Source organism: Muntiacus reevesi, chromosome 19 (assembly GCF_963930625.1).
Source record: "Muntiacus reevesi chromosome 19, mMunRee1.1, whole genome shotgun sequence".
NCBI lineage: Eukaryota > Metazoa > Chordata > Mammalia > Artiodactyla > Cervidae > Muntiacus > Muntiacus reevesi.
In genome coordinates, this window is record NC_089267.1 from 22,428,173 (window position 1) to 22,448,835 (window position 20,663).

At 40.8% G+C, this 20,663-nt stretch overlaps 1 protein-coding gene across 1 annotated transcript; it reads right to left on the reverse strand.

Moving 5' to 3' along the window:
- Positions 1 to 553: 553 nt before the first annotated feature.
- Positions 554 to 20,435, reverse strand: C19H6orf58 (chromosome 19 C6orf58 homolog). Its single transcript, XM_065911397.1, has 6 exons — positions 20,360 to 20,435; positions 14,593 to 14,835; positions 7,083 to 7,169; positions 3,960 to 4,144; positions 1,088 to 1,188; positions 554 to 806 (listed from the first exon to the last, which is right to left on the reverse strand). The coding sequence occupies exons 1-6, from the start codon at positions 20,433 to 20,435 to the stop codon at positions 554 to 556; spliced, it is 945 nt and encodes a 314-aa protein (XP_065767469.1).
- Between the last annotated feature and the right edge of the window lie 228 nt (positions 20,436 to 20,663).

Genomic DNA, 20,663 nt, shown 5'->3' on the forward strand with positions numbered 1-20,663 from the left:
CTCTGCTAAGAAACTCTGCAATTGAGGGGCTGAAGCAGAATACTTCTGCTATGACTAGTAAGGTTGGTAAAGGGAACTCATATAAGTTAGTTTGCTAGTTTTCTCATTAATCATGGTAGGTTTTTCTTTTTTTTCTAAATTTAAGAGTGACATTAAGACTTAAAAAAAAAATACTGTAACAACAACAAGAGAAAGAATATATCTGGCTTTGTAGATGAAAAAAGCACACAAGATAGTCTGGTAGCTTCATGGGTCAATAAGGACCTGTATGGTCAGGGCCCATAAGATGGCTGCTGTTTTTCTGTCTGAGCATTGCTTGCCCCACTCCACACTGCCTTATCCTTGCTTTACATGCGTGATTGCCTCCCTTTCTTAAGCTAAAAGTTTAAACAGTAACTACGTGCATGATCAGCCCAACCCTCATTAATGACTGTTCTAGTCCTCAAACCAGAATGACTCTGGTTTCTTTAAGAGTATGTGTTATGACAACATGTATCTCTGATCATTATTTCTTCCTTTCTCTATTCAACGTGATATTGATTAAAGGAATTTTTTATAAGCCTTTACCTGTTGCTCTATCCACTTCACCAACAAGATTTAGACCAAGCAGGACTATGTTCTGAACGTCAGTAAAGTCGCTGATAAAGGGAGCTCTGTCCCCATCCACAAGCACTCGCGGTGGCAGGGCCTTCTGGAACGCAGATACTGTACTAAAGGTCGTGGGAAAGTTGGCAGCAGCTATATAGTCCACAAACACGCTCCAATCTTTCCCAAAATCCGCTTCTGGTTTAGAATAATATTCAAACCTAAAAGACAAGCGGAAACATGTACGGTTATCATTTGTCACTCAGAATGGCACCCTTGTCATTTTCTTAAAAAGATCACCTTTGTCAACAAACTAAGAATGTAATTTTTAGTTTTAGAATGTGATGGCTTGAGTGCCTGCCTTGGATGATATAGATAACTAATCCCCAATGATTACATATAATATTTAATAAGAAGACTGATATTAGGAAATAAAAAGGTATAGATAAGGCCAAAAATTATTTGCCGTATTAAGTAGAGGTGACTTGGGATCCATGCTTACCTGTCTTCAAAAATTTTGTAACCATCATCCAAGGCTGAGACGTGTGCCTCCCACATGTACTTCAACAAGTCCTCGAAGCTACTGGAAGGTGACTGCAAATGCTACAGTAGAGGGAAGAAATGTATTCATGTTTGTGCAACTAGAACAATTCTCTCCACGATTTCACTTTGTCCACATTTCCAATTTAGCAATAGTCTACATCATAGGAGAATTTTGTTTCTATGGATTAATTTGCACAAGCCGTTAGTGACAAACAATCTGTAAAGACTAAAATAATGATCAAGAGCAGATTAGGAGTAATACTGCGTGTATCTATAAGAGAGGAACTGTACTTTCCCCCCAAAGTCAGTATCTTTTTAAATTTATTTTTTTATTGAAGGATAATTCCCTTACAGAATTTTGTTGTTTTCTGTCAAACCCCAAGAGAACTTTATTTTTTGTTTATCAGCTGTTTTTCTGCTGCCATAGTTGAAATTACCACAGAAGTTTAAGAAAAGGTGGAAATTACAAGAATATATGACTTAATCAAATCTTTAAAAATGAACTAATAGTCTATAGAACTAGTAAATATGTCTTTTTGCATTGATTTTGGTCCATGACTATGCTTAACCAATGTATTTTAGTTTGGTCATTGAATATGTGGTTTTGATTGCCATATAATAGTTTAGATATACCTATTTGTGACCACTTATCAAATCATTTGAAAGAAGTAACCTAACTATTCAAAATCCAGCCTCATAATCATATTTCTCCCATGTGTTATTGCTCACTTGATCTGAAGGTTCAATTTATCAGAATCATCTTTTCATTCAGTGTGTGCTCTCACATTTATGTATGGCTTACTTAGAGTGAGGTGAGTGGATAGAGTTGCTATTAATGCTGGGTTGGTTCAGAGGATGTAAATGACATGTACTACCTTGATGTCGTGGAATGAAAGTGAAAGAAAGTGAAAATGGTAGTTGCTCAGTCATGTCCAACTCTCTGCAACGCCATAGACTATAGCCTGCCAGGTTCCTCTGTCCATGGGATTCTCCAGGCAAGAATACTGGAGTGGGTAGTCATTCCCTTCTCCAGGGGATCTTCCCAACCCAGGTACAGAACCCATGTCTGCATTGAAGGCAGATTCTTTACTATGAGCCACAAGGGAAACCTGTAAAGTAATGATATTAATATAACTTGCATAAAAACTTGTATTTTTATACCATATAATGCACACAAAAACCTAAACAAAACATTAAACATATATGTGGAATCTAGAAAAATGGTACTGATGAACCTATTTACAGGGCAGGAATAGAGGTGCAGATGTAGAGAATGGACTTGTGGACATAGCAGGAGATGGAGAAAGGGGAACACATTGAGAGAACATTATTCACTATCAGGTGTAAAAATACATAGTTAGTGGGAAACTGCTCTATAGCACAAGGAGCTCAGGTCAGTGCTCTGCGATGATCTAGAGGAGTGGAAAGGGGTGGGGGAGGCTCAGGAGGAGGAGGACATACACATAGCATGTGCATGTGCATAAGTGCTCAGTCGTGTCCTACTCTTTCTGATGCCATGGACTGTAGCCCGCCAGGCTATGATAGAGGCTCCTTTGTCCATTGAACTCCCCAGGCAATAATACTGGAGTGGGTTGCCATTTCCTCCTTCAGGGAATCTTTCCAACCCAGGGGTTGAACCCCCATGTCTCCTGTGTCTCCTGCATTGCAGGCAGATTCTGTACTCTCTGAGCCACCAGGGAAGCCCCTGTGTGTATGTGTGTGTGTGTGTGTGTGTGTGTGTATGCATGTGTATGTGTGTATTTGTGTGTCTGTGTGTGTGTCTGTGTGTATGTATGTGTGTATGTATGTCTGTGTGTGTCACTGTGTGTATGTGTGTGTATGTGTGTATGTGTGTATGTCTGTGTGTGTCTGTGTGTGTATGTGTGTGTATGTGTGTGTATGTGTGTGTATGTGTGTGTATGTGTGTGTCTGTGTGTATGTGTGTGTCTGTGTGTGTATGTGTGTGTATGTATGTGTGTATGTGTGTGTCTCTGTGTGTGTATGTGTGTGTATGTGTGTGTGTATGTGTGTGTATGTGTGTGTCTGTGTGTATGTGTGTGTCTGTGTGTGTGTATGTGTGCGTATGTGTGTGTATATGTGTATATGTGTATGTGTGTGTGTCTGTGTGTGTCTGTGTGTGTATGTGTGTGTGTCTGTGTGTGTATGTGTGTGTGTATGTGTGTGTATGTGTGTGTCTGTGTGTATGTGTGTGTCTGTGTGTGTGTATGTGTGCGTATGTGTGTGTATATGTGTATATGTGTATGTGTGTGTGTCTGTGTGTGTCTGTGTGTGTATGTGTGTGTGTCTGTGTGTGTATGTGTGTGTATGTATGTGTATGTGTGTGTCTCTGTGTGTGTATGTGTGTGTCTCTGTGTGTGTATGTGTGTGTATGTGTGTCTATGTATGTGTGTATGTGTGTGTCTCTGTGTGTGTATGTGTGTGTCTGTGTGTGTCTGTGTGTGTATGTGTGTGTGTGTGTATGTGTGTATGTGTGTGTCTGTGTGTGTGTATGTGTGCATATGTGTGTGTATATGTGTATGTGTGTGTGTGTATGTGTGTGTATGTGTGTGTATGTATGTGTGTATGTGTGTGTCTCTGTGTGTGTATGTGTGTGTCTGTGTGTATCTGTGTGTGTATATGTGTGTGTATGTGTGTGTGTATGTGTGTGTGTGTATATGTGTGTGTGTGTGTGTGTGTGTGCATATAGCGGATTCACAGTGTTGTACAGCAGAAACTAGCAGAACATTGTAAGGCAGTTATATTCCAATAAAAAAAGATAAACTCTCTTACCACCTCCTGAGAGATTAAAGAATAAAACTTGAAAAGGGCACCTTGTAAAGGGCATCCCACTTCCTCATAGTCGAAGGATAGGACAACTGACAACTAGAAGCACTAAGACAGAACTTTGTCTGGTCCTTGGGTGGCGGCACAAGCTGCACTTGGTCTGATGTTATCCCCATTATGCCAGCATCCACCGCAGCGAGGAAGGGCAGTGCACACAGAAAGTAATTCAAATCTGTAAGAGAAGATACCTATCATTACCACAAGGGCCAACATATATGATAGATGATATTTTTAAGTAATCTGTAAGCCACACAATTGCACTCATCTCACTTGCTAGTAAAGTAATGCTCAAAGTTCTCCAAGCCAGGCTTCAGCAATATGTGAACTGTGAACTTCCAGATGTTCAAGCTGGATTTAGAAAAGGCAGAGAAACCAGAGATCAAATTGCCAACATCTGCTGGATCATCGAAAAAGCAAAAGAGTTCCAGAAGAACATCTATTTCTGTTTTATTGACTATGCCAAAGCCTTTGACTGTGTGGATCACAATAAACTGGAAAATTCTGAAAGAGATGGGAATACCAGACCATCTGACCTGTCTCTTGAGAAACTGGTATGCAGGTCAGGAAGCAACAGTTAGAACTGGACATGGACCAACAGACTTCTTCCAAATAGGAAAAGGAGTACGTCAAAGCTCTATATTGTCACCCTGCTTATTTAACTTATATGTGGAGTACATAATGAGAAACAGTGGGCTGGAAGAAGCACAAGCTGGAATCAAGGTTGCTGGGAGAAATATCAATAACCTCAGATATGCAGATCACACCACCCTTATGGCAGAGAGTGAAGAGGAACTAAAGAGCCTCTTGATGAAAGTGAAGGAGGAGAGTGAAAAAGTTGTCTTAAAGCTCAACATTCAGAACACTAAGATCATGGCATCTGGTCCCATCACTTCATGGGAAATAGATGGGAAAACAGTGGAAACAGTGTCAGACTTTATTTTGGGGGGCTCAAAATCACTGCAGATGGTGATTGCAGCCATGAAATTAAAAGACACTTACTCCTTGGAAGGAAAGTTATGACCAACCTGGATAGCATATTTAAAAGCAGAGACATTACTTTGCCAACAAAGGTCTGTCTAGTTAAGGCTATGGTTTTTCCAGTGGTCATGTATGGATGTGAATGTTGGACTGTGAAGAAAGCTGAGTGCCAAAGAATTGGTGCTTTTGAACTGTGGTGTGGGAGAAGACTCTTGAGAGTCCCTTGAACTGCAAGGAGATCCATCCAGTCCATCCTAAAGGAGATCAGTCCTGGGAAGGACTGATGTTGAAGCTGAAACTCCAATACTTTGGCCACCACATGTGAAGAGTTGACTCACTGGGAGAGACCCTAATGCTGGGAAGGATTGGGGGCAGGAGGATAAGGGGACAACAGAGGATGAGATGGTTGGATGGCAGCACCGACTTGATGGACATGGGTTTGGGTAGCTCCGAGAGTTGGTGATGGACAGGGAGGCCTGATGTGCTGCGATTCATGAGGTCACAAAGAGTTGGACACAACTGAGTGACTGAATTGAACTGAAGCCATTAAGCAAAAAGTCACAGATGCAGAAACATATGAAAAAAAGTCACCACAAAATACTGAAAATCTCTCTAAGGATCATATACATAGGTCTATCTCATTTCTGTTAATAACCCTACAATTAGACATGAATATGGGCTAAAATAGTTGAGTGCTGCTGCTGCCGCCGCTCAGTGGTGCCGACTCTCTGGGACCTTTTGGACTGTAGCCCGCCGGGCTCCTCTGTCCATGGGATTTCCCAGGCAAGAATCCTGGAGTGCGTTGCCATTCCCTTCTCCAGGGGATCTTCCCAACCCAGGGATCAAACCCGTGTCTCCTACTGTCTCTTGCACTGCAGGCACACTCTTTACCCACTGAGACATCAGGGAAGCAAATAGTTGTCTACAATATTTTAAAACACAAGAAGTAATTTTAATGAATTTGGTATCATTCATTTTTTCAAAGCATTATGTAAAAATGGAAGACAGATATCTACTTGTGCGTAGAATGATACACTTCTGAGGTTTTACCATGAAATGTGACTTTTTTCTAAATTATCTTAGTATGCTTATAGTGCTGATATTTTGTATTCTATGTTTAATGTACAACCATGACATTGTGAAATGCTTGTCTCACATTAAGTCTTTAAAGCAAAAATGTTGGCTCAATGTTGGCAACAAATCTTTAGATAATTAAATTAACACTGAATTAAGATTTTTAAATTACTCTCTAAATAGAACCTATACCAGCAAATTTAGACATACTTATATAGTTGACTGTAAAACTTGTACTGATTACCACTGATGACGCAGAATACTTTTCATCATAGACATGCATTTTGAATGCAGTCCTCCGCCCCAGGGTATCAGGCTGATATTCTAAACTATGTGAGAAAAAGAAGCCTAAATTCTAGATCTGTGGCCATGACAATTTCTGAGTCTTTGAAAAGACTCAATTAGTATCATGCAAGAAAAATAAGTAAAGATGTCTATGATGTGTGTCACTCTAATAAAGTGAAAGTAAATGTGACCTTGTTTCTAATTAGTGGGAAACATCTCAAAGAAACTGTGTGTAAATTAATTTTATCACTAACACACAAGATAAAATTAAAGACTTAGAAAATACCTTCTGATTATTTGACTATTAAATATCTGACAGAAGCCTTAGATTACTAATTGATAGAATGATTTGTAATACATTAATCTCTGACATTTTTACAAGTTTCCAAGTTAAATACATTTGGTCTGAGCAAAATGAAAAAAAAAAAAGTATTATTTTCTTGTTCTCTCTTTTTTCATCCTTTCTGGTCCTCGAGACTTCTCTGATTAGTGGGACCTCCCATCTAACACCAGTGCTGGCCATTCAAAAGTCATTGTCTTTTGCAGTTCCTTGTTTCAGTCCCTGGGTAAAATATGTCCTAAAGAATCATTATTGAAATTGTGGCCATTAAATCCTAGAATGTGACATAAAGGCCACAAGATGCATGATGAAGTGGATTCATTTTTACAGAGCAATAGTGCTGTTTTTGTTTTGTCTCTGTCCCTAAGATTTTAACTTGGATATTTTCTTTGGGGGAAGGCTATTAACTTATTTCACTAATAAATGAACATACCAGCCCACCAACTGTCCACAGAGATGCACAAACGATCTCCAGATTCATAGCCACAGTCTGTCGTTTGGGTGGGATCAACCAATCTGCCTAGAAGAGAGAGGATGCACAGATGATTTACTATGCACATTTTGAAACTTGTTATAATCATCCCTTGCCTAATGCATTTTGTTTGCAAAGAAACACAAACATTTATCTTCTCATGACTTGCGTTTTTCTTCCTATCACTCTTTACCTTCATCTCCCATCTCAGTACCAATTTCTTTTCCTTCATCTAACATCACAACAATATTCCACTTTAGAATTATCTGTTTTGAATATTATTTGCTTTTGTATTTATTCTTTTTCCTGACCTGATTGTTATTAAACAGTGATTCTTAAAGAACTTGCTAATGCTATTCACCTGCATGAATATTAGAAGTGTGAATTTTCCTAATTGTTCCTCAGACTGCAAAGGCACACACACACACACACACACACACACACATTGCACCCAATCACATACACTTGTGCCATGCTATTGTTTTTTACCTTAATTTTCCACACTATTGAAATAAGAGTTGAATTTCTGCTGGTGGACCTAGGCATTGATATTTTTGAAAATTTTGTAGTTGTTTTCAATGTGCAGCCACTCCTGAGAACCAGTTTTTGTTCATACTTTTATTCTCTAGTAGATTTCACTTCTTTTTTCCCCCAATGCAATTCGGTTCACATTTCAAATTTCAGTTCAGACCCATTTTTTTCTGATTACTCCATCTGACTCCACCATGTCCCTTTGTTTTGCACTTTAACTTTTAACCAAGTGTTGTTGTTTATTGCTCATTGTTTCATTTCTGATATCTTTTCTGTTTTAATTGTGTTGTAAGGTCTTGGATGGCAAAGAAACTGTCTGAAGTACTCCCACCCAACAGCTGCATGCTGGAGACATATAAGCCCATCATTAGGTAAGTTTAGTCAGGCTTGATAGTAATATGTAAGTGTAATGAAAGAATAAGAAAAACATTAATCTGCCAGCCCATTCAGCCTCCATCTAATGCTGGCCCCTAAGCCCCTGAGACTGGCATGCCTCCCATAGTGCTAATGATTTCTCCTAGATCTCCATCTTTCTGACTCTGAGAAAAGCCTGATAAAGAGCTGGTTTGAATCTCAAGACATCAGCTGACAAAGGTGGGTTAACAGCCAACTTCAGTAGCTCCTGCATGTGACTCCTCCCTAGATCTCAGATAAACTATAATCTTCTCCCTATATATATTTTTTTCATCAGAACAGTGTCAGGAAACATTTAACCTCTTTCTGTCTTTCACTTTCGCATTGTCCACTCTGGACTACCAGGTTCTGGTCCAATATAGGACCAACAAGTTGCGCCCAGAAACAGGTACTCTGGTACAGGTGGCAAAATTCGGATGGAGTGACCCCACGGGGCCTATTGAGGCTGATAAGTATTAAGACACGGGTCAATCAGCTAGAAAGCCCCCTCGCTTTTCTATTTTACTTCAGCACTTATTTAAAGTTCAGGGATTTTCGGTTTCACGTCAGCGAATAGACGCTTGCCTTCAGACAGTGGTTGAATGTAACCCTTGGTTCCGTGATGAAGGTAGTTTTGATTTAGAAATTTGGCATCGGGTCAAAGAGAATGTTGAACGAGCCGTCAGACAGGGAAAAATATTCCAATAGATTTCTGGCCCCTGTGGTCTCTCATTGAAGTCGTGATTCTCCCATTACAAGGTAGTTCTAGCCCTGATATTCGGCAACAGGCAGAACACTCATTACATGAATATGAATTAGATGATGATACCTTATGAAAGGCCCAATTAGAACAACATATTTCAAGATTTTCCTACCAACCCTGCCCCGGTTGCTCCAAGCGCTCCTCCCCTGCCGGAGGGCACATATCCCAAAGTCACTCCCTCGATAGAACCTAATGATTCTGACAATGACTTCCTTAAGACACCTTTTAACTGAAAACCGAAAACAGCTTTAATCTACTCCCTTCGTGACAGAGGCTCTCTGAATTGCTGGCTTTGCAATCATAAGTCTCTGAAGCTGAAGGTTTCTCCACCTTTCCTGTTTTAAGAAATGTTGATGCTCAAGGACAAATAACACCTCAATATGCAGGTATTAACCTTTTTCACATGCAACAAGTGAAAAAGGCCATAACTTTGTATGGCCCACATTTGCCTTTTACTAGAGAGATTCTAAATGCTATGGCGTCTTCTATTGGAACCTTTATTCGCTATGATTGGTGAATTTTAATAAAAGCTCTCCTTAAACCAGGAGAGTATCTTCAATGGACACTGTGGTTTCAAGATATAGCCAGAGATCATGCTAACACAAATGCTCAAGCTGGCGCTCCCCAAAACCAAATTACTTTTGAAATGTTAACTGGCACTGGACAATTTGACGCCTTAGAAGCTCAAATACGATGCCCTCCTTTGTTGCATGATCAATTAAAAACAGAGGCCCTTGAAGCTTGGGATCGAATTACTCCTCAAGGGGAGCCTACAGGTAGCTACACTAAAATATTGCAGGGACCTAATGAAATGTATGCTTATTTCTTAGCTAGATTAGAAACTGCTATTTCCCATACAGTGATTGGAGAAGAAGCTAAAAGGCAACTAGAGAAATTACTTGCTTATGATAATGCAAATCAGGAGTGTCAAAGGGCTATATCCCCAATTCGTGAGACAGGGACTATTTTTGATTATTTGAAGGCTTGTCCCAATGTAGGATCAGAAACTCAAAAGATGCAAATGCTAGCTAAAACAATCATTGCTGCCTTAAGAAAAAGAAAACAATGGATGCTTTACATGTGGAGATAAGTACCATTTAAAAAGGGACTGCCCTAAGAAAGCTAATTAAAAAACAAACAAACAAACAAACAAAAAAACCTCCAAAAATCTGCCCTCGCTGCTGTAGAGAAATGCATTGGGCCAAAGAGTGCAAATCTAAATTTGATGTTGAAGGAAAACCTATTCCGGGAAACTCCAAGCAAGAGACCCCCTAGGTCCCCTTCAGCAAAAACCAGGGGCAAATTCCATCTTTTCCCTCAAATCCTCAACATCCAGCAGTGCTGCCATCAATATACCAACCCTAAATGACTTTCTCCTTTATCCTCAAGCAGTCCCCTCTAGAATACCTACTGGACTTTTTGGACCCCTGCCCCCACAAACCTTCGGTCTTTTACTTGGCCGATATAGTTTGACTTAACAGGCAGGAAGGCCAGGGGTCTCCAAATGGAGAAAATAGACTGCAAGTGTAAGACATTTTTCTCTCTTAAGCGGCAGGAGGAAACTAGCGATATTTCTTTTTTTTTTTTTTTTCTCCTTCTCTATACAAAATTAAAAGGAGGTTTCTCTTAAAATACTGTGTTACCATAATGACACCTGGTTTCACTTGAAGTTAACTATTCTCAAACCCTGAGTTAACCAATGAACTTTTCTTATGGAAATGTTTGTCTTAAGCTATGTTAATGAAACTGTATTTTCTTGGAAACCTGCCTTTCTTCAGGATTCATGTCAATCATTTTGTGGCCTGAGACAACTCACCTGGTGCCAAGGTTATCTCAAAATGCATGTTGTAGGTGAGGGGCCTGGTGTTACTCTCTTCAGTTTTGAGACATTTCCTTTCTCTAATTAGCAGACTGCTAGTAGTTATATGGAGAAGGAAATGGCAACCTACTCCAGTACTCTTGCCTGGAAAAATCCCATGGACAGAGTGTTATGCCCAATGTCCATATCCCCGAGCGGGAAGAGAGAAGGCTTCCAAGACAATGCAACTCGCCGGAAGGGAAGTTTATTACTGACTCGAGCCAGGACTCTCCTGGGGGTTTCTGCCCCGTTCCTAATTTCCTAATTGGCAAACATCGGACAGTGTTAAGTGAAAGCTAATTGGTCCTAATTGGCAAACAGTGGTCAGTGTTAAGCGAAAGCTAATTGGTTGTATCCAGGTGGCCTGATAATCTTACCAAGTAGGAAGGCCTACTCTCGCCTCACACAGAGGAGCCTGGTAGGCTACAGTCCATGGGGTTGCAAAGAGTCGGACAAGACTGAGCGACTTTACTTTACTAGTAGTTATATGACACCTGGCTAAAGACTAGCAGGGGGCACTCTTTCTGCCCCCTTCTGATACCTATGTCAGAAGCTTTCTCTATCTCCTTTATACTTTAATAAAACTTTATTACAAATAAACCTTAATTTGAGAACACATTACAAACTTCTACCAATTTCCAATTAGCTTTTCTAAAATATTTTGGAGAAATTTCATTTCATTGTCCTCCTGGTAAACTGTGGAATTTCTTCAAAAACACTGAATTTATTATTTCTCGCATTTCTTTTATATAAATGGGACTAAAAACACCAAAGCTTCATTCTGGTCTCTTAAAAAATATAAAGCCTTTTATACTAAATTTCATTCTGCTCAACAAAATGAATTTTATGCTCTTATTCAAGTTATTTGCCTACATTCTTACCCCATTAATATAGTCTCTGATTCTATATATTCAGTTTTTTAATTAAAAAATATAGAAACCTCCACCATAAACTCCTAGTTCTATTAAAACAGACAATGGCTCTACCTATATTTCTAGACACTTTAAACAATTTTTACAATCTTTTTCTATTAAACATATTACAGGTATTCCTTATAATCTACAGACACAAGACATAGTTGAACAAACACATCACGTACTAAAGTTACAAATAAAAAAAATTAAAGAAGGGGGAATACACAGGTACACTACTGTCTTCCTTATCTAAAGCAGACTTTAGTAGATTCTAACATAAGATATTTTCTAAACCTATAACTATTGCTAATACAGCTTTATTTGTTTTAAATTTTTTAGACCTATCACAAGGAAATATTTTAACAAGAGCATAAAGACATTTCGAGGAGTTGAAGGACACTTCTCTTCCTCTTCCCGTTTGGTACCAAGACGGGTTAAGGAAACAATGGAAATCTGGGAAACTAATCTTACAGGGTATGATATGCTTGTATTTCCTCAGATGGATCCAACAAACTTTTTCCTCGGAAAATTCGACCGAAGGGGGCCCCTGACATTCAAAATGGAGACAAAACAACAAGAATCCCAGGAGGAAGAAATTCCAATACTGGCCATGCGGCTCTAAAGATCTCCAGAAATTGTCGCCCTTGGGGACATCAGCCCTATGATCTCCCCACTTGGGGACAGATTAAAAACCCTTACAAGATTTAAAAAATCTGGTTTCTCAACAGGAAATGCCTCAAAGTCCTGAAAACCTTCCTATCACTATGCTGACCTGCGTGACTCCCACTTGAGCTGGATTAACAAATCAGACTTAACTAGGCTTACTTACCCAATCCCCCTTTATTATAGGTCATAAAATAGACGGAGAAAAGACCGATCCTATCAACGAATGACTCCACCCATATGCCCCCTCCCTGGAACCCTCACACCCTGGGGAAGAAGGAAAACTAATTAACATTTCTTTAGGCTTTCCACTGTGCCTGGGCCCAGGAAAATTATGCATAAACGTCAACTGACAAACTTGGGTTTTGGTCCTGCCTCCAAAAGACTTTCGGACATTGCTGCCCTTTTTCTGTCTGTGAACCATGTTTACTACTGAAACTTTAGGGAAAGACTTAGGGAAAGAACAAAAAACATTATGTAAAAGGTTACTAACACTACGTTGAAACATTACCATGACAAAGGACTTCTTGGCTGGCTTGACAGTGGAATGGCATCCCCCCCTCCCCCTCGAATTGTCCTCGATAAACAAATCGGGCCTGAACAATGAGACATATGGAAACTTGCTGCCAGCACTGAAGGACTTGGACTTAGACCGGACATTTCACAGGGACCAGTCGTGCTCATAGTAACTATTTCATTCGCTATAATCAGTCATATCTAATATAGGCCTGTGTCCCACTTCCTTCTGTTGTAGCCATAAGAAATTTACAATTTAATAAGGCTTTACATTCTGTAACTTTTATTAATTGCCAATTTTGTGTTACTCCTGTTCATTTCAATCATATTACCTACAACTGGAAACAAATCAAATTTCATTTATTTGATAATGCCTCTCTGAATGTACAATTACTGCAAAAGGAAATCTTTAAAACTTTTTCTAAACATCTGCCCTCTTGCACTAATTTGGAAACTTTAGCTGAACAAATTATCTGAGCTAGACACATGAAGACGGTTTCAAAGTATTACCCACAGCATCGAGTCTGGAACTGTAACTTTGGTGATTGTCTTGATAATTGTATTTGTTGTTTATCGTCGCCTTTCTATAAGGTTGGTTAATACTAACCAAACTCATTTGGTCAGGACCTTTTTTACAAATATAACAAAATAGGGGGAATTGTCAGGAAGCATTTAACAGGAGGCTTCCTGTGTGCTGTTTTGGATCTGTCAAGAATCCTCTGGTCCTTATTAATTCCTGAATATTCAGCAATTAAGATGAGAGGCACACCTTTTACCCTTTCCCCGGGACTGAGCAATCCAGGCATTTCCTTCCTTAGTTTTTCAATACGGTGATAAGTACCCTCTTCCTTTTTATGAACCATACGGTAAAAGTGATTGTTTATCGCCTTATGTTTTGTAAGTCTGGAATTTTAATCTTTATCTTTGCTGAGAATAACTACCTTGTAAGACGGTATATATGCCCACATCATGTTGATTAAAAGCACCTTTGCTCCATCAGAGCTTGGGTCTCCATGTCTTTCTCTCTCTCTCTCTCTCTCTCTCTCTCTCTCTCTCTCTTTCTCTCTCTCTCTCTCTCTCTCTCTCTATTTCTAGCTGATTGCCTGGAGTGCGAAAGCCCGCTGCGTAACCCAGGGAATATTAGCCTCTTTCCTTCTTTTGCTTTTTCATTGTTGACTCTGGACCACGAGGTTCTGGTCCAATAAAGGACCAACAGAACAGAACAAATTTCCTTATCGGTAGTATTGTAGTATGGAGTGCAAGAGACACCACTCCCTTTCATAAGACTTTCTGTCAGTCAAATATCTTATAATTTATGAACCTTTGGCCCAAACATATCTGCTAACTAAACACTAGAATGTACTTTATTTCTGAAAGGAATTGATCTTTTGCAGAGAAACATCCTCATGAACAAGGTCCCTTTCTTGCCTCTCTCCATCTCCATGTATAGGTAATCATAGAACTTCAAGAAATTCAAAGTAATTTGACATCATCTTCTGTTTTTAATGCATGTCTTCTTGACTGTTTTGTTCATCACAGTGCTTAGAATAGAATCTGGCGTCTAGTAGGAGTACAAGTAGAATGCCCAATATGTTGGAAATGAAGTCTTTTTGTGTTTGGCAACTATACTATATGCCTCACTGCAGTTTCAAATCAAAACAGGCAACCCAGAAAGATTTATGGAGGAGAAGAAGTAGAAAACTAATGGTTATGAGGAGAAAAGAAGAAAAGAAAGAAATCGATTTTCAAAAATTGGTTTATACAGAGTTCCATTTCCCAATTACCACATGGTTAGATTGGAAAATCATTCGAGTAAAAACAAATCATTCTTACCTGAACTAAATTGCCAGCCATGCTGCAAAGCTAATCCCCATAAAATATTTCGTTCATTATCTGGTGCAAATTTTTCAAAATAACTTGCTGTTTTGTTCAGGAGGATTTTATACATGCCCATTCTCTTAGGGTATACCCAGGGATCAATAATGTACTTTCCATTCTCCACACTGTAGTCACTGAACTGACCAGGACTCTCATCCCACAGAGGCGGATATTGATCTGAGAGACCAAAAACTTCTGCTGAAGAAACAAAAATGCAACCAACTAGCACACAGGCCCTGGGAGCAAGGAGAGACAGCATGCTGGAGCTGGGGCTTGAAATTATGGCAGGGCTTTTATTGGAATGTGCAGGAAGAAGTCATGGTTTTTGCTCATGCGAGAGCATATCACCTCTGTTTTTTCCTTGAGATGGTAGGAAAGTCTTACCAAGGAAAATAAGTTGCTTCCTCAGATATACAGAACAACTAATGGACACCAGAAGAGCGGGGGTGGGGGTGGGTGGGTGGGAGAGGGGGCGTTACACTTGCCTGAAGTAAGTAATCCGCAATATTACTTAGCACAGTTTGTAAATACACGTGGAAAAATGGGCTTCCCCTGTGGCTCAATGGTAAAGAATTGGCCTGCAATGCAAGAGCCCCCGGAGATGTGTGTTCAATCCCTGGGTTGCGATAGGCCTCGTCCCTTGCATTGTCCCCCTTGCCCCATGTTTACACAGTTTCTAATCTTACCTTCTCCCAGTGTCCTAAGAACATCAGTTTGTTGCCATATTATTCCCACATGTAAAGAGTAGGCCTTTACATAAAAGAACAAACAAGAAATGCTGTTTTCTAAAAGAACAGGATAGAAGGGACCAGAAGGAGTTTTGGTTCCCTCCTCCAATAACACTACTGCCCGCCATCTGCTTGCATCATGGAAGACATCTTCTCAAGAGTCTCTCTGTTCTGGTCTGTAAGAAACAATATTAAACAATATTATTTCTTGCTGACATGCATGGCAGGGGAATGGAAAGAGGAACCTGAAAGACGGCTCCCAGGCATTTGGCTTGGCCTGAGATACGTGTGTGTACAGTACCAAAGGTCACAATCATCCAGTCATGCAGGAAATGTTTAACTGCTTGAGACTCATCCTTCGAATGGCAGCCACCTCGTCCTTTTCTCTGGAACTTGTCTTTCTCCAGCTTCAGTTTCTTTGGCCTTGAGATAACTACAATAACTCAGAATTCAATGCAACTCAACTTTGTATAAAGGTGGATTCATACTTTTTTGTCATTATGTTAGGGGAAGCACACTGATTGAAACCACCCACCCCGGCCAGGCACCATAGTAACCATTCCCATGAGTTGTTTTATGACAGGAGAGCCTGGTAAGGAATACAGAACTAATAAGCCACAACCAACTGGAAGAGTTGGGGAAAGGTCGAAAGGAGACACTGCATGTCGTCGACTTCCAAGAATCCCTCTCGCTAGCATCCATCTTGGCTGAGCAATGCGTGCGCCACCAGGAACGACTCCGCATTAGAATGACTGGCCAACGACTACCTGGAAACCAATCCCATCACCATAAAGCCTGAGACTGGGAGCCACGCGGCAGAGCACTTCTCCTGGGTTCCCTTACCCTCCTGCTCTCCACCCGGGTGCCCTTTCCCAATAAAATCTCTTGCTTTGTCAGCACATGTGTCTCCTCGAACAATTCATTTCCAACTGGTAGACAAGAGCCCAGTTTTGGGTCCTGGAAAGGGGCCCCTTTCCTGCAACAATTATACTGTATATTGTCACACTGCTTATTCAACTTATCTGCAGAGTACATCATGCAAAATGCCATGTTGAATGAAACATAAGCTGGAATCAAGTTTGCCGGGAGAAATATCAATAACCTCAGATATGCAGCTGACACCACCCTTATGGCAGAAAGTGAAGAAGAACTAAAATGCCTCTTGATGAAAGTGAATGACCAGAGTGAAAAAGTTGGCTTAAAATTCAACATTCAGAAAACTAAGATCATGGCATCTGGTCCCATTTGTTCATGGCAAATAGGTGGGAAACAATGGAAACAGTGACAGACAATATGTCTTCTTGGGCTCCAAAATCGCTGCAGATGGTGACTACAGCTATGAAACTAAAAGATGCTTATTCCTTGGAAGAAAAGCTATGACCAACCTAGACAGCATATTAAAAAGCAGAGACATGACTTTGCCAACAAATGTCCATGGAGTCAAAGCTATGGTTTCTCCAGTAGTTATGTATGGAAAGGAGTTGAACTATGAAGAAAGCTGAATGCCAAAGGATTGATGCTTTTGAACCGTGATGTTGGAGAAGGCGTCTGAGAGACCATTGCGCTGCAAGAAGGTCGTACCAGCCCATCCTAAAGGAAATCAATCCCGATATTCACTGGCAGGACTGATGCTGAAGCGGAAACTCCAATACTCTGGCCACCTGATACGAAGAACTGATACATTGGAAAAGTCCCTGATGCTGGGAAAGATTGAAGGCAGGAGGAGAAGGGGACGACAGAGAATGAGATGGCTGGATGGCATCACCGACTCAGTGGACATGAGTTTGAGTAAGCTTCGGGAGTTGGTGATGGACAGGAAAGCCAGGAATGCTGCAGTCCATTGGGCCGCAAAGAGTCGGACACAACTGAGCAACTGAAATGAACTGAATACTTTTATTACTCCTTTCTGATATGTTGCCAGTTCAGGTTGCCAGGTCGTTGAATCGACTTATTTGTGTATAATGATGCTTAGACTGTCCTTTCTTTGCTATCCAAGCAAAATTTTTTCCTAGGGCTTTACATCCTTTGTTTATCACAGTCTGCAGCTAGAGACATGCAACTCTGTCAGAAAAATGAGGTTTTTGTTGTGGGGGGAGTGCTGACAGAAATTGTATCAAATATTCTCAAGCACAAATCGTTTCCTTCAAAATCCTTGAACCTAGACTCACCTTATTTCTGCTACACTGAATCTTCTTGGACCTTTTTCCCTTGTGCCCTCTGATCCATTTTAAATAACCAACAGATATAATGCTCACTCCTTTCACAGACCTTCCCTCTACTTCCATTGCTTTATCTTTCCTGGAAGACTTGTTTTCCATGGAAAATGGTCCTGGACATCATTATTCATTTACAGTTCATAAACTAGAAGGCATACTCACCAAGATGGAAGTTATCCCATTGAATACTCTATTCACCCTTTCCTAAAACATCATCATTTCTATTTACTTTTACTTCTATTTCTCCTTTCTTTTGGTGATAGCTAGATTCTTAACATTAATTCTTCCCTCCATTTTCATCACTTTATCTTTCCGTGAAGACTTGTTTTCCATGGAGAATAGTTCTAGGCATTCTTATTCACTTACACTTCGTAAACTATAAGGCATACTCACCAAGATGGAACCTTTGCCACTGAACACGCTATTCACACTTTCCGAAAACATCATCATTTCTATTTACTTTCACTTCTTTTGGTTATTCTTTTGGTGATTGCCAGATTCTTATCAATAATTTCTCCTTATCTAAATTATCTCTTTAAAACCTGACCACTGGAAACCATAACTGAAGAGACACATGTACACCGAGGTTCATTGCAGCACTATTCACAATAGTTAGGACATGGGAGAAACCTAGATGTCCATTAATATGTGATTGGATAAAGTAGCTGTGGTTCATATATACAGCAGACTATTATTCAGCCATAAAATGGAACACATTTGAGTCAGTACTAATGAGGTGGACGAACCTAGAGCCTATCTTACAGAGTGAAGTAAGTCAGAAAGAGAGAACAAACATTGTATATCAGTGCACGTATGTGGAATCTAGAAAGATGGCACTGATGACCTTATTCTCGGGGCAACAATGGGCTTGTCTGGTGGCTCAGACAGTAAAGAGCCTGCCTGCAATGCAGCAGACCTGGGATTGATCCCTGGGGTTGGGAAGATCCCCTGGAGAAGGGAATGGCAAGCCTCTCCAGCATTCTTGCCTTAGAAACCCCATAGACAGTGAATTCCTGCAGACTACAGTCCACGGGGACACAGTCAGAAATGACTGAGCAACAGAGCATATGAGCACATGTTCCCCAGTAACATAGACTCAAGAGGTTCAATCATAAGTACTTCAAGCCCCGTGTTGCTATACATCAGTGGATCACAACTAGTGATTTGCCAACTGGGGACATGAGGCAAATTCTGGAAGCACATTCGGGGTCACATGTGGAAAAGAGTATGCTCCTGACATCTAGTGTGCAGAGTCCAGACATGCTGCTATGAATCCCAAAATACGTACGCCAGTCCCCTACTGTAAAAGATTACGAGGCTGGAAATGTCAATCAGTGCTAAGATTGGAAACCCTGATCTAGATGAAGAAAAGCAAACAGGTTCACAACTGCAGGCCTTGCTGTTCCCATTCAGAATAATGAAGAAGACGTTCATCCTGTGGTTCAAACATGCCTACCACCATCCCGAATGTCATCTCAGGAAACATGGCCTAGATTGTGCTATCATTTATTTCTTCTAAAGAAAGTTATCATTTGGGCTTGGTTAATAAAATTCTCTAGCTTCCTGTGTCTCAGATGGTAAAGAATCCAACTGCAATGCAGGAGACCCGGATTCGATCCCTGGATTGGAAAGATCCCCTGGAGAAGGGAACAGAAACCCACTCCAGTATTTTTACCTGCAGAATCCCATGAACAGAGGAGCATGGCAGACTATGGTCCATGGGTCACACAGACTTGGACACAAGTGAGCAACTGAGCAATGCAAGAAGCAAGGTGAACAAGGAAAGGGGATTGGCCCCAGATAGCTGAGGTGCATTTGAAAGCAATGAATTCAGTGAGCCCAGAGGCTTGCATCTTCCCAGACAAAGAATGCTAAATTCCTTTTCCTGATACCTGACCTTTGATGTTCAGACCACCTGCTCCCTTTGTTGCAAACTTGCATATAGCCTGACTTCCCCAACAACCACTTGGAGCAGTTTTCTCATATCTACTGAGATATTGTCTCCTGGGCTCAGAGTTCTCAACTTTCCCACCGGAGAAAATAAGTCTCTACTTACAGGATGTGACTGTATTTTTCAGTCGATGACCCTCTTGCCTTACATTCTTCCACTTTCCCCATGTTTACACAGTTTCTGATCTTTGCTTCTCCCAGTGTCCTAAGAACTACAGTTGTTGCCATGCTATTCCCACACACAAAGATTAGGGCGTTTCATAAAGGAACAGGAGAGACGGGACCAGAAGGAGTTTTGGCTCCCTCCTCCAGTAACACTACTGCCCGCCATCTGCTTGCATCATGGAAGAAAATTTTCTCAAGTCTCTCTGTGGTCTTGTCTGTAAGAGACAATATTAAACAACATCATTTCTTGCTGACGTGCATGGCAGGGGAATGGAAAGAGGAACCTGAAAGATGGCTCCCAGGCATTTGGCTTGGCCTGAAATGCGTGTGTTTACAGTCGCCAAGGTCACATTCATCCAGTCATGCAGGAAATGTTTAACTGCTTGAGACTCATCCTTCAAATGGCAGCCACCTCGTCCTTTTCTCTTGAACTTGTCTTTCTCCAGCTTCAGTTTCTTTGGCCTTGAGATAACTACAATAACAAAATTCAAGGCAACTGATCTTTGTATAAAGGTGGATTCATACTTTTTTGTCATTATGTTAGGGGAAGCACACTGATTGAAACCACCCACCCCGGCCAGGCACCATAGTAACCATTCCCATGAGTTATTTTATGACAGGAGAGCCTGGTAAGGATTATGGAAGCAATAAGCCACAACCAACCGGAAGAGTTGGGGAAAGGTCGAAAGGAGACACCGCGTGTCATCGACTTCCCAGAATCCCTCTCGCTAGCACCCATCTTGGCTGAGCCGTGCGTGCACCACCAGGAACGACTCCACATTAGAATGACTGGCCAACGACTACCTGGAAACCAATCCCATCACCATAAAGCTTGAGACTGGGAGCCACGCGGCAGAGCACTTCTCCTGGGTTCCCTTACCCTCCTGCTCTCCACCCGGGTGCCCTTTCCCAATAAAATCTCTTGCCTTGTCAGCACATGTATCTCATTGGACAATTCATTTCCGAG

Coding starts and splice junctions, on each gene's coding strand:
- C19H6orf58 (XM_065911397.1), bottom strand. CDS start 20,435: ATGGGTGCTAGCGAGAGGGATTCTGGGAAGTCGATGACACGCGGTGTC. Junction 14,836..20,359: donor ACCTTTCCCCAACTCTTCCG/GTTGGTTGTGGC, acceptor TTGTTTCTTCAG/CAGAAGTTTTTGGTCTCTCA. Junction 1,189..3,959: donor AGTGGGATGCCCTTTACAAG/GTGCCCTTTTCA, acceptor CCTCTACTGTAG/CATTTGCAGTCACCTTCCAG.